This window comes from Bufo gargarizans, chromosome 4 (assembly GCF_014858855.1).
Source record: "Bufo gargarizans isolate SCDJY-AF-19 chromosome 4, ASM1485885v1, whole genome shotgun sequence".
NCBI lineage: Eukaryota > Metazoa > Chordata > Amphibia > Anura > Bufonidae > Bufo > Bufo gargarizans.
Window position 1 is genome coordinate 353,045,450 of NC_058083.1, and position 15,360 is coordinate 353,060,809.

Below are 15,360 nucleotides of genomic sequence, written 5' to 3' on the forward strand. Positions count from 1 at the left end.
TGCAAAGATACGCTATGGGGAATCATATTATGGACTACCATCTGTAATGGAACCTGATGGACGTTTATCATGGGAGTAGGCTTTAGCTTTAGGCCGAGTTGTTGCATCCGGTTGGATAAACAGATCAAGGCATCTGCATTCTTCAGTTTCTGTCCCTTCTTCACTTGAATGGGGAGGAGAAACGGTTTGCATCCTTCAGGGATTTCAACCTCTTCAGCAACCTCAATACTTACGGCATAGGGCATCTGTTGTCCCCCTCTCAAAGCCTGCTCTACATTCTGGAATCCCTCTGGGTTTCCTGGTAATCTGGACCATAAGGTTTTATTTACCAGATCAATCTGTACAGCAAATCTGTGTAGAAGGTCGTTACCTATATACATTTGGTACCGTGGTTCATTTATCACGATGAAAACGTGTTCCGTGGTCTTACTTCCTAGGGAGATAGACAAAAGACATCTTGCAACCACATTATGACTCTGGGAATTTTCATCCAGATCATGAACCCATTGTTCCTGCGGAGAGAAACTTTTAATCATTTTAGGATCGGGGACCTGTTTTAAGAGTCCTAAGCTTATGTAGCTGGCTTCGGATTTCAGATCCAATTTGGCATATTTCACCCGGGCTATATTGTTCACCTGTATGGGAATCAATAAAATGTCATTGACCCTTTCAATCCGTACCATGGATTGAGTATGTTTGGTCAGGTCCGCGACTTTGTGATTTCCTCCCTCAAGGGAAATAGTTAATACATCATCATCCAAGGTTACCTTTTCGATTCTGTCCCTCTGGATGGTAATGATGTGAGTGGCACCGTTGACAGCTTCCTTGGGTTTACCATTGTTTAGGATCGTGACATCCGGCGTTTGATTGTTCCTGAAATGAACTTCAATCGAGTTAGGTCTCTCTTCAATCATGTGACAACTGCGTTGTGTTTGTGCATTGCAAGAGAATTCATAGGCAATGGGTGTCTTCACCTGAGTCCAGACTGCTTCATTAATGAAGTCTATTATGGTACTCAACCTTTTCATAAGGTCAATTCCTATGATCAGCCGATCATATGGAAGATCCACAATCAATGTGGGGTGTCTAATGGTCTTTTTGCCAATTCTAAATGTCAACCATGATGTACCTTTTACCTGTAAAGCATCTCCACCTACACTTATCAAAGAGCCATCAAATGATCTTAATCTCGGCTTCTTTGCCGTCAAATTAAGAACCTGTTTGAAATAATTATAAGATAAGATGGTGGCTTGTGATCCGGTGTCGAGTAAGCTTTTGATTGGTCCGATAAGTTCATTTTGGAGATATGATTCCACAAAATATCGGCCCTCAACCTGGAATAAATCACACAAGAAATTAGAATGTTTGCTCATATGACTCCTCTGGAGGGTTTGACCTCTCTGCAGCTTCGTGACCTCTGCATTCCTGTGTCTCACAGGAGAAGCTGGAGGAGCAGCGTTAGCCCCCACCCTTGGGGAAAACTGGATTATATCACAGTTTACAGCTGATTCATGACTAGAGGCTGGAATGATGGGATCACACTCTGGAATAGACGCATGATCGCAGGGATCGACACGATTAGACTGTAAGACAAATAAAATATTAGACACCTCCTCCCTGGCCCCAATCTCAGGGTCAGGGGCACTGCAAGGAGAAATGGTATTAGTAATCACATCAGATTCTTTCACATCCATCTTAATGGCCTTGCAGTGGCCTGGGTCCTGACCCGGCCCAATTTGCTTTATGATGTTGAGCTGGGACCTGGAGTTGCCCCTAAAAAAGGTTCAGGCTGTTTTCCTGGGGATACCTGGGACAAATTTCTCACAACGTCATTTAACTGGGCCACTTGTTCTGCCAGCTGATCAACCCTGTTTGGTTTGCGCATATTTTGGTTTTGTGAGGTGCCCTGATTATTGGTGGGTGACCTACTCCTAGGTGAACTTGAGGGTTCCTGCCTATCTTCCCTCTGTTGTCTGGGCCTGTTATTCCAGCGTCTGTAACCTTGGGAATTTCTATTGTAATAGGACCTATATCCCTGGGGATTGTAATATGGACGGTAGTTAGACCTCCCAGCACCAGAATTATCCCCCTCTGACCCATTGGGATTTTGGGGCTTGGTTTGCTTGGGTCTTACCTGTTGTTGCTGAGTTTGTTGGACAGGACCTGTGGACTGAGGGTATTTACGTGGCTGTGTTTCAAATCCCAAGCTAGGGTTTACCTTAGCTTCAGCTATGTTTTGCTCTGGGGACTTTTTAAATCTTTTCTCACCTGTTTCATGGCATTCACTGATATTATACAGCGTGGTGGCAGCCGTCACCAACCAATCTAAGGGAGCTTCAATATCCAGATCTCTAGCTAGGCTAAGTTTGATCTGGGTTGGCATAGCATCATAGAACAACTGCTTAAACTCTTCAGATTCCCAGTTTGGGGACCTATATGCTAACCCATAGGCATTTTTAAGGATAGAGAGGAATTCACGGGGACTTTGATTGGACCTACATGTAAGCTTATATATGTCCCGTTTTGCAGCAGTAATGGTTCGGTAAGGTCCGAATTCCAATTTAACTTCATGCAAAACACTTGGCCAATCTTGAATTCCTCTCTCCCTAAAAGAGGTAAAGTAATGACGATACTTATCATCAAATGCCCATGGAAGGAATCTGATCCTGTCAGCATCAGAGTATAATTTTAAAGAATCCATAGTGGACTCATACAGTTCTAGGTGATTCGCTATCTGAGAAGAACCTTTCTTAGAGAACCTGGACACGGTGGTATTTAAAAACTTAATTATGCTGGATGAACTTTGATCCTTTTCTGAGTACTGGTAATTTTTCTTTCTAGAGACCACCTCAGCATATGATGGTCGCCTGGGACCCTGATCCTCTTTGTGGGCAAACACCTGCCTGTGTGGCAGGGAGTAAGATACACGTTTTCCCACATCACTATCAGACTCACATGCGCTTTCCCCACTCTCATGAGACACATATTGTACAGGTGATTTAACCCTAACCCTAATATGTCTATCCTGGGGAATATGAGGAGAGACACTTCTAGGGGCTTCCGTGTTACTGGCATCTAGTAAGGTGGTTACAGTTTGCAACGCCCGACTCAATTGGGTTAATGCCTCCTGTGTTATCATACCAACACTTTCAGGTTGCTGAGTGTCTTGGATGGGGTCTGCTTTAGGAGCATGTGATGACATGTCTGGATGCTGGGGAGTAAGACATGGAGGGTCAGGAGATCCCACAGTGTTAGATGGATCCCTTTCAGCATTGACTATATTATGGGCTGATCCATCTGTCTGTTTAATTTTGGAATACAGAAGATATAAATCCTCTAAATCATTTTTTGCCTTTTGGTATGCATCATGGCTGTGACTCAGGTTGTACTCTAAGTCTTTAATCATCGCATTTGTGGATTTTAGTTCTGATTCCATCTTGGATACATATATTTTTGTACCCATTATAGACTCATGCCTATCTTTAGAAAGAGTACTGACCTCAAACAATGCATACAAAACAGGTGGCAATGCAGATAAGAGGTGTTGGTCCCTCTTGGTATTATCATTTGCCAAATCCATATATGTCAGGTATCTATCAACCATGCCACCTAACTTCCATATATCCCCACGTTCTTCATAGGCCCTTACCTGCAGCTCATTAGTCCATTCATCTATATTTTTATCTAACTTCAAACGGGAATGAACATATTTGATAACCTTAGAGATTATCTTTACTGGGTCAGATGGACTATCTGCTATAGCCTGACTAATACCTAGGTCGCTGCCTGTTATACTCATGATTCTGATCAATAATCAATAATCAATACAGATAACAATGACAAGAAGTGTAGAATTTTTCACTATTTGCATAAATAATTTATAGAAATATCTCAAGATCTCGCTGGGGCCTCCACATATATGTCAAATATATATTTTATATAAAATATAAATATTTTATATATATAAAAAAAAAAAATGTTAATAAAATTATAAAATATGGAAATCAGTCAGGAAATCCACTAGGCGGACATAAAACGCCTTTCATTTATCTTGAGGCTCTAAATTTAATTTATGCAATTAATGAAAACAAAGGGGCAACCAATTATGCAAAATATATGTAATAATTTATTTATAAATGAGTACAAATCCAATATAAAACTGACATAAGATCAATGGATAGACAAATTGACGCAGTACCAACAAACCACCACTAGATGGTGGTATAATCCACTATCACTTACTCATCAGCATAGAATTATTAAAAATAACATATGATAAGAAATAAATGCTATATCTTTATCAAACAGACCAATAATTAATACATCAAGAGAAGCTCAGGATTTTCTGTTTACCAACAGGTTATAACATGACAAAATGCAGATTAATACAAGAACAATAAATGTTGTCCCTTAACTCTGTCTCAGCCTATGACAATCAAAAATATAAATGATATTAATATGATATTATATCCCACTCAGCAACCAGACTATGGAAATATAATTTCCCAGAGTTTTCCTCTACTCAGACAATGTCTAATCTCCCATTAGCAATATGCATCTTTGCTAAGAGGACAATTAGCATTAGGGAGGTGATTAACACTATACGTTCCCACAATATGGGAACTCTTGACTATACGCTGAGAGGAATATCTTAATAATATCACAAGCAAAATATAACATACGTTACCAAGTCAAGGATGGACAGGTTTCTTAAAACTCTTCCAGTAGACAAAAATTAATCCAAGTTTCTTTTTGTTGTTGAAGTAAATTGGTAGTTGCAGTTATTTCAGTTGAAGAGTGTAGATTCATAGATAGCTTGCTTAATGTTTTTACATGCATACTTTATACCCCATGTTATCTAAAAACTCATCCCCTTCCAAATTAGGGATCTCCAATCAGACAAGGTGGGTGTATTCGTATGCAGATACTGGAGTCACCATCTCCTACTGTCTTCTTAGGGACAATGGACAATGGTTCCTTTTACTTAACATCCGGATTCATTAGCTTGCCCACACGGCTGGCTAATAATATTCCGCTCTCCTCATGAAATCCAATTAGTAGGAAATAACTTCAATACTTTCCTAAATCTTAAAAGTCTATATGGTCAGTGGGATATACACGGCATAAAATATATATTCTAAATAATGTGTGTATATATATATATATATATATATATGAACACACACCTACATATATATATATATATATATATATATATATACACACACACACATGGACACACTGTTATACATAGATGACATATTATATAAGTCATTGGTTAAGATATGTTGTAAACTTAAATACACCACACAGGAATATATAGAATATAATTATGAAGACATGAATGGGATATTCACACACCCGCTACTTCCCTAATGATTTTGTAATGAAGTAAAATAATACATTGCTATTCAAATGGTTGTCTCCCACAGATACATGTCTGTAGGACCCATTATAGTATTAACAGATATACTACATCTGCTCACAATAATTTTAAAAGACAATACACTCTATGTCCCTACAAACATGTTACCCAAACTGAACTCAGCATAACCTCATCTCGGCCTGTTTCAATCCTATAGAGAAATATCAGACTCGGGTTCAATCTGTGATTACACTTAAAGGCAATGGGCATTGACATTTAGACTATAATATCTTCAGATAATATTGTACACTTATGAAAATGCACGACAATGCACAGTGATGTCACATGGCCGAGGAAGAGACCAGGGCACTCACGGAGGAATCGGCTTCTTCTAACAGCTGATCATTAACCACCTCCGGACCACCTAACGCAGATCTGCGGTCCGGAGGCGGCAGCTCTGCGCTCAGCGACGCATATACGCGTCATCTCGCGAGAGCCGTGATTTCGTGTGAAATTAAGCGAAGGTAAGGTAAGCGAGTGGATCTCCAGCCTGCCAGCGGCGATCGTTTGCTGGCAGGCTGGAGATGTGATTTTTTTAACCCCTAACAGGTATATTAGACGCTGTTTTGATAACAGCGTCTAATATACCTGCTACCTGGTCCTCTGGTGGTCCCTTTTGCTTGGATCGACCACCAGAGGACACAGGTAGCTCAGTAAAGTAGCACCAAACACCACTACACTACACTACACTACACCCTCCCCTGTCACTTATTAACCCCTTATGAACCACTGATCACCCCTGATCACCCCATATAGACTCCCTGATCACCCCCCTGTCATTGATCACCCCCCTGTAAGGCTCCATTCAGACGTCCGTATGATTTTTACGGATCCACGGATACATGGATCGGATCCGCAAAACACATATGGACGTCTGAATGGAGCCTTACAGGGCGGTGATCAATGACAGGGGGGTGATCACCTCATATACACTCTCTGATCATCCCCTGTCATTGATCACCCCCCTGTCATTGATCACCCCCCTGTCATTGATCACCCCCCTGTAAGGCTCCATTCAGACGTCCGTATGTGTTTTGCGGATCCGATCTATGTATCCGTGGATCCGTAAAAATCATACGGACGTCTAAATGGAGCCTTACAGGGGGGTGAACAATGACAGGGCGGTGATCAATGACAGGGGGGTGATCAGGGAGTCTATATGGTTGGAAAGTTAGTGGAAAGAGTTTTTTTTTGTTTGTTTTTTCTTACAAAGTCTCATATTCCACTAACTTGTGTCAAAAAATAGAATCTCACATGAACTCACCATGCCCCTCACGGAATCCAAATGCGTACATTTTTTTAGACATTTATATTCCTGACTTCTTCTCACGCTTTAGGGCCCTTAGAAGACACCCCAAGGTATTCCGTGAGGGGCATATTGAGTCCATGAAAGATTGAAATTTTTGTCCCAAGTTAGCGGAAAGGGAGACTTTGTGAGAAAATACAATTTTTTTTTTTTTTCGCTAACTTGTGCCAAAAAAAAAATAAATTCTATGAACTCGCCATGCCCCTCATTGAATACCTTGGGGTGTCTTCTTTCCAAAATGGGGTCACATGTGGGGTATTTATACTGCCCTGGCATTTTAGGGACCCGAAAGCGCGAGAAGAAGTCTGGGATCCAAATGTCTAAAAATGCCCTCCTAAAAGGAATTTGGGCCGCTTTGCGCATCTAGGCTGCAAAAAAGTGTCACACATCTGGTATCGCCGTACTCAGGAGAAGTTGGGGAATGTGTTTTGGGGTGTCATTTTACATATACCCATGCTGGGTGAGATAAATATCTTGGTCAAATGCCAACTTTGTATAAAAAAATGGGAAAAGTTGTCTTTTACCAAGATATTTCTCTCACCCAGCATGGGTATATGTAAAATGATACCCCAAAACACATTCCCCAACTTCTCCTGAGTACAGCGATACCAGATGTGTGACACTTTATTGTAGCCTAGGTGGGCAAAGGGGCACAAATTCCAAAGAGCACCTTTAGGATTTTACAGGTCATTTTGATTTCAAACTACTTACCACACATTAGGGCCCCTAGAATGCCAGGGCAGTATAACTACCCCACAAGTGACCCCATTTTGGAAAGAAGACACCCCAATGTATTCCGTGAGGGGCATGGCGAGTTCCTAGAATTTTTTATTTTTTGTCACAAGTTAGCGGAAAATCATGATTTTTTTTTTTTTTTTTTACAAAGTCTCATATTCCACTAACTTGTGACAAAAAATACAAAATTCTAGGAACTCGCCATGCCCCTCACGGAATACCCTGGGATGTCTTCTTTCCAAATGGGTTTACTTGTGGGGTAGTTATACTGCCCTGGCATTTTAGGGGCCCATATGCGTGAGAAGTAGTTTGCAATAAAAATATGAAAAAAATGACCGGTGAAATCCGAAAGGTGCTCTTTGGAATGTGTGCCCCTTTGCCCACCTAGGCTGCAAAAAAGTGTCACACATCTGGTATCGCCGTACTCAGGAGAAGTTGGGGAATGTGTTTTGTGGTGTTCATTTTACATATACCCATGGGTGAGAGAAATATCTTGGCAAAAGACAACATTTCCCATTTTTTTTTATACAAAGTTGGCATTTGACCAAGATATTTATCTCACCCAACATGGGTATATGTAAAATGACACCCCAAAACACATTCCCCAACTTCTCCTGAGTACGGCGATACCAGATGTGTGACACTTTTTTGCAGCCTAGGTTGGCAAAGGGGCACACATTCCAAAGAGCACCTTTCGGATTTCACCGGTCATTTTTTACAGATCTTTATTGCAAACTACTTCTCACACATATGGGCCCCTAAAATGCCAGGGCAGTATAACTACCCCACAAGTGACCCCATTTTGGAAAGAAGACACCTCAGGGTATTCCGTGAGGGGCATGGCGAGTTCCTAGAATTTTGTATTTTTTGTCACAAGTTAGTGGAATATGAGACTTTGAAAGAAAAAAATAAAATAAAAAATAAATCATCATTTTCCGCTAACTTGTGACAAAAAATAAAAAGTTCTATGAACTCACTATGCCCATCAGTGAATACCTTAGGATGTCTACTTTCCGAAATGGGGTCATTTGTGGGGTGTTTGCACTGTCTGGGCATTGTAGAACCTCAGGAAACATGCTCAGAAAGTCAGAGCTGTTTCAAAGAGCGGAAATTCACATTTTTGTACCATAGTTTGTAAACGCTATAACTTTTACCCAAACCATTTTTTTTTACCCAAACTTTTTTTTTATCAAAGACATGTAGAACAATAAATTTAGTGAAAAATGTATATATGGATGTCGTTTTTTTTGCAAAATTTTACAACTGAAAGTGAAAAATGTCATTTTTTTGCAAAAAAAAATCGTTACATTTCGATTAATAACAAAAAAAGTAAAAATGTCAGCAGCAATGAAATACCACCAAATGAAAGCTCTATTAGTGAGAAGAAAAAGAGGTAAAATTCATTTGGGTCGTAAGTTGCATGACCGAGCAATAAACGGTGAAAATAGTGTAGTGCAGAAGTGTAAAAAGTGGCCTGGTCATTAACCCTTTCATGACCAAGGGTCATTGATGCCCCAGTGTCCAGGTCAAAATTTTCAAATCTGACATGCGTCACTTTATGTGGTAATAGCTTTGGAACACTTTTACTTATCCACGCCATTCTGAGATTGTTTTCTCGTGACACATTGTACTTCATGATAGTCATATATTTGAGTCAATATATTTCACCTTTATTTATGAAAAAATCCCAAATTTACCAAAAATTAGGAAAAATTCACAATTTTCCAAATTTCAATTTCTCTGCGTCTAAAACAGAAAGTGATACCTAATAAAATATTTATTACTTAACATTCCCCATATGTCTACTTTATGTTGGCATCATTTTGGAAATGTCATTTTATTTTTTTAGGGCGTTAGAAGACTTAGAAGTTTAGAAGCAATTCTTACAATTTTTAAGAAAATTTCCAAAACCCACTTTTTAAGGACCAGTTCAGGTCTGAAGTCACTTTGTGGGGCTTACATAGTGGAAACCCCCATAAATGACCCCATTGTACAAACTACACCCCTCAAGTTACTCAAAACTGATTTTACAAACTTTGTTAACCCTTTAGGCGTTCCACAAGAATTAAGGGAAAATGGAAATGAAATTTAAAAATTTCACTTTTTTGGCAGATTTTCCATTTTATATATTTTTTTTCTTTAACACATTGAGGGTTAACAGCCAAACAAAACTCAATATTTATTACCCTGATTCCGCGGTTTACAGAAACACCCCACATGTGGTCGTAAACTGCTGTACGGGCACACGGCAGGGCGAAGAAGGAAAGGAATGCCATACGGTTTTTGGAAGGCAGATTGTGCTGGATTGGTTTTCTGAACGCCATATGTTTTTTATTTTTCTGCCGATCGTCTTGTGCAAGGGCTCGTTTTTTGCAGAAAGTGTTGAGGTTTTTATTGGTACCATTTTGGGTACATAGGATTTTTTGATCATTCATTATTACACTTTATAGGGCAAGGTGACCCAAAAATTGGCTGTTTTGGAACAGTTTTCATTTATTTATTTTTACAGAGTTCATCTGAGGAGTTAGGTCATGTGATAGTTTTATAGAGAAGATCGTTACGGACGTGGCAATACCTAATATGTATACTTTTTCTTATTTATTTAAGTTTTACACAATAATAGTATTTCTGAAACCAAAAAAATGATGTTTTAGTGTCTCTATAGTCTGAGAGCCATAGCTTTTTTATTTTTTGGGCGATTGTCTTAAATAGGGTATCATTTTTTGCGGGACGAAGTGACGGTTTGATTGGTACTATTTTGGGGGTCATAAGCCTTTTTGATCGCTTGCTGTTGCACTTTTTGTGATGTAAGGTGACAAAAATAGCTTTTTTGGCACTGTTTTTTTAATTTTATTTTTATGGTGTTTATCGGACGGGGTCCATCACGTGATATATTTATAGAGACGGTCGTTACGGACGCGGTGACACCTAATATGTGTATTTTATTTTATTTTTTTCATTTTTTTATAGGAAAAGGCAGTCTTTTTTTTATTTACATTTTTATTTATTTATTTATTTATTTTTACTTTTATTATTTTCACTTTTTTTTTTATCAGTTCCCTCTTGGATCTTGAAGATCCAGTGGGGCTGATAGTTGTACTATACTTTGCAATGCTCTTGCATTGCAAAGTATAATACTTCCAGACTGCCTGTAGGTGGCAGCACTGGACGCCTTTGCCATGGCAACCGGACGCTTTTGCAAAGCGTCCGGTTGCCATGGCAACCATCGGGCGCTGCGATCACAGCGCTGCAGCCCCGATGGTGGAGAGAGGGAGCCCCCTCCCTCTGTTAACCCGATGGATGCCGCAACCGCAGCATCTATCGGGTTACAGGAGAGTGTCAGCATAGAGCTGACACTCTGCTGATGGCGGCGGCTCAGGAATGGAGCCGCCGCCATCACACACACAGAATGGGGAATCGGGGGGTAGGGACAATATTGAGGGAGGCTGGGGCAGGAGGGGCGGCCAGAAAATTAATGCAGGGGGCGGGGAGGGGGCGGACCGCATGCCAATCAGGGCAGGAGGAAGGACATGAGTGCCGGCTGGGAACAGATCAGCGAGGCACAGATCGGGGTAGGGGGGGACCACAGAGGGGCACCAAAGGCTTGGAGGATCGGGGGGCATGAGGAACACTATCGGCTTTCAGGCTCTGATCTGCAGAGCGCAGATCAGAGCCTGAAACTGGCATTTTTTCACTGCCGCGATCCGATTGGTTAGTCTGCACAGACTAACCAATCGGATCGATTGCCGGCAAGGGGCCACTCCGATTGGTCCCTTGCCGGCATTACTGCACTGTATGCTGTCCGTGACAGCAGCAGGGCAGGGGCAGAGGCTTTAATCCAAGCGCTTTGCAGCGCTTGGATTAAAGAGCTGCCAGAACGTATATATACGTGGTAGCTGCACGGGGTATGTGCAGCTATCACGTATATATACAGATTGCGGTCGTGAAAGGGTTAAGGGGGTTTCAGCTAGCGGGGTTGAAGTGGTTAATAACCTATCCTGAAGATGGTACTTAACCCCTTCGGGATGCATGACGTACCGGTACGGCATGTTTACTGAGTCCTTAAGGACCCATGACGTACCGGTATGTCATGAGTTTAAATTGAGATAGCGGAGCTGCGGGGGTTAATCGGAACAGGATGCCCGCTGAAATCATTCAGCGGGCATCCTGTCACAACGCCAGGGGGGTCATATGACCCCCCTGTATCGGCGATCGCTGCAAACCGCAGGTCAATTCAGACCTGTGGTTTGCTGCGCTTTCTGCAGATTCTGATCCCGCGGGGATCAAACTTTAAAATGCCCCAATAAAGTTTTCTTCACCCCCCTCTGCACCCCTGCATGATTTTATGGCAATGGGTGGTGCAAAGAGGGTGTTGCAGGCAGTGCGCCCGCTTTCTCTTGAATATTTATTTGCGTCCAGTGGTATACCAGAGTGTCAGCACATTGCTGACACTCTGGTATAAACGGCTGACATTTGTGCTGGGATGTCAGCCATTTAACCCTTTTCTATACCGCGGTCCATACAGACCGCTGTATGGAAAATGTTAACAGTAAGAGGGGGCTCCCTCCCTCTCCCATCGGGGGGCTGCTGTGCCTTTGCAGCCCCGACAGGATGGGGTCACAAAGGGAGGGAGCCCCCCTCCCTACCCTTCCCGTCTGCTCAGTTGTGGCCACAGACGGGGAAGTTTCCCATGGCAACAGGACGCCTTCTCAGGCATCCTGCTGTCCATGGTGCTGAACACATCTGTGCTAAAGGCATAAATCTGTTCAGACAAAGTGTAAGTAAAATACAGTATAGTACACTATATAGTGTACTGTACTGTATTATACAGACATCAGACCCACTGGATCTTCAAGAACCAAGTGGGTCTGGGTAAAAAAAAAAACTGTAAAAAAAAAAGTGAAAAAAGTTAAGATAAAAAAACACATTTATCACTGAATAAAAATTAATCAAATAAAATACACTACAGATATTAGGTATTGCTGCATCTGTAACGACCTGATCTATAAAACAGTCATGTTACTTTCCCCACACGGTGAACGCCATAAAAATAAAAAAATAAAAACTATGAGGAAATTGAAATTTTGCCCACCTTACTTCCCAAAAAAGGTAATAAAAGTGATCAAAAACGTTGCATATACGCCAAAATAGTACCAATCAAACCGTCATCTCATCCCGCAAAAATTATACCCTACCCAAGATAATCTCCGAAAAACTGAAAAAACTATGGCTCTTAGACTATGGAAACACTAAAACATGATTTTTTTGTGTTTAAAAAATGAAATCATTGTGTAAAACTTACATAAATAAAAAAAAGTATACATATTAGGTATCCCCGTGTCTGTATCGACCGGCTCTATAAAAATATCACATGACCTAACCCCTCAGATGAACACCGTAAAAAACTAAAAATAAAAACGGTGTAAAAAAAACAATTTTTTGTCATCTTATGTCACAAAAAGTGTAATAGCAAGCGATCAAAAAGCCATATGCATCCCAAAATAGTGCCAATCAAACCGTCATCTCATCCCACAAAAAATGAGACCCTAACTAAGATAATCACCCAAAAACTGAAAAAAGCTATGGCTCTCATAATATGAAGACACTAAAACATGACTTTTTTTGTTTCAAAAATGAAATCATTGTGTAAAACTTACATAAATAAAAAATGGTATACATATTAGGTATCGTCGCGTCCGTGAGAACATGCTCTATAAAAATACCACATGATCTAACCTGTCAGATAAATGTTGTAAATAACAAAAAAACGATGCCAAAAAAGCTATTTTTGTTGCCTTGCCTCACAAAAAATGTAATATAGAGCAACTAAAAATCATATGCACCCTAATCTAGTACCAGCAAAACCACCCTATCCCGTAGTTTCTAAAATGGGGTCACTTTTTTGGAGTTTCTACTCTAGGGGTGCATCAGGGGGGCTTCTTTCTTGCAAATTTCTGTTTATTAAGCATAATAAATTGAAGAATACACTCATAAACAATAAGGGACAACATGTCCCAGGATCATAAAGCAGAGCATACCAATAAGTACAGCATTGCAAAGCCCTTAAGAAATGCATTATAAAATATATATCACAGATAAAACGTGACATTTATGTAGGCGACTAGACGGAAAAGGTGACACCACCTCCCTAAAATCTAAAAGATTCTGAGCAGTTACCCTTAAGATTTTTCAAGCCAACTTGCCCACGTTGTCAAGTATTTATCATGGGACAGCGTCTCCCAACTAGTCAATTCCTCAAATCTGCAAATCTCATGTACTTTCTCCTTCCACATGTGCACAGTAGGGGGCTGGACCGAAAGCCATTTTAATGGTATTAGTAGTTTCGCTGCCGCAATAAGGTGGGACAGTAAGGAATGTTTATGAAGGGGGCAGTGGAGATCTGGCAAGTTTAAAAGAACAGCAGTGGGTGTTAGAGTCGTGCTGGGCGGGCATACTTTCCTTATTTCACTAGCCACTCCATCCCAAAATGGGCGTATACCCGGACAGGACCACCAAACATGCAAAGCTGTGCCTTTGTCTGCGAGGCACCTCCAACAGTTCTCAGATACCCCAGGGTACATTCTACTTAATAAATCTGGTGTGCGGTACCATTTTGTGACAATTGCCTAAACGGATTTTAACCCCTTGTCTGCTGAAACGGTCCGTTACATTAGTGGCAAGTAGTGGGATCGTTCCTACAGCCAGAAGGACAGCTACAGGAGACACCATTTCCTTGAATTTTACAACTTAAGGGCAACGCATGTCTCAGTACAGCGACCCTAAAAGCACTAGGATGGAACCAGCAGTGGAGTACAGATACTCTGTGGAGGAATTTGACCGTATGATGTGGTTGCGGCTGAACTTCTTCGGACCCAATCCAGCTGAGAAATACGTGAAGTTTGTGAGGAGTCTAGTGTTCAAGACCCTACTATACCGGGCAGAAGGTGACGGTCAGCTGCCATGTTGGGTGGACCTCCATCGGAAGTTACAGTTGCGGGACAGAGGGAGCCCAGTCTCCAGTCCCCAGCGGCAGTGTGAAGTGCAGGGAGAGGAGAGCAGCGGCCTCCCTCCCCAGCGGCAGGCTGAGTTACAGGGGGCAGAGGTAGCTGTTCCTGCCCCCCAGCAGCAGCATGATTTTTTGGGAATTGGGAGCCTAGTCTCCATTCCCCAGCGACAGGCTGAGTTACAGGGGGCAGAGGTAGTTGTTCCTGCCCCCCAGCAGCAGCATGATTTTTGGGGAATTGAGAGCCCAGTCTCCATTCCCCAGCGGCCGTGTGATGTACAGGGAATTGGGAGCCCAGTGTCCATTCCCCAGCGGCAGGTGGAGTTACAGGGGGCAGAGACAGTCGGTCCTGTCCCCCAGCGGCAGAGTGTCCTACAGGGAATAGAGAGCCCAGTCTCCTTTCCCCAGCAGTAGGACACTGTATTGGGAGCGGAGGCGGTCGGTCGCCCTCCCCAGCGGCTGGAAGTATGTATGGGAGAGGAGCTCGTTACCCCCTCTCCCCAGCGGCAGATTAACGCACCAGGGGGAGACAGTAAGCCCCACAACAGTGCAGATGGGACCGTGGTCTCTGCACTTACAGCACAGGGGGTAGGGACAGTTGTTCCTGTCCCCCAGCAACCGGGCTGTTTAGCCAAAGGGGAGACAGTCGGTTTCCCCCTCCAACAACCAGACTCCAACCAGGCTTCTTCCATGGTAGCGCTGGTACCAGGGCAGAGTCCCGCTGATCCCTGCAACCTCCACTCCAAGCCAGGGAGCAACTCAGAGACCGGGAGTACCAGCTACCAATATAACCTTGGTGGATTCACTGGACAGAGACAGCCTACTAAATTCAACAGGTCCAGTATTGGTTTGTGGGTGGGCTGCCAGACTAACTCAGGTACCGACCGGCGT

At 42.1% G+C, this 15,360-nt stretch overlaps 1 protein-coding gene across 1 annotated transcript; it reads right to left on the bottom strand.

Moving 5' to 3' along the window:
- Window positions 1-1,741: 1,741 nt before the first annotated feature.
- LOC122935432 lies at window positions 1,742-3,436 on the bottom strand. The gene has a single exon (XM_044291200.1). It carries the CDS (start codon window positions 3,434-3,436, stop codon window positions 1,742-1,744), a length of 1,695 nt encoding a protein of 564 aa, XP_044147135.1.
- Between the last annotated feature and the right edge of the window lie 11,924 nt (window positions 3,437-15,360).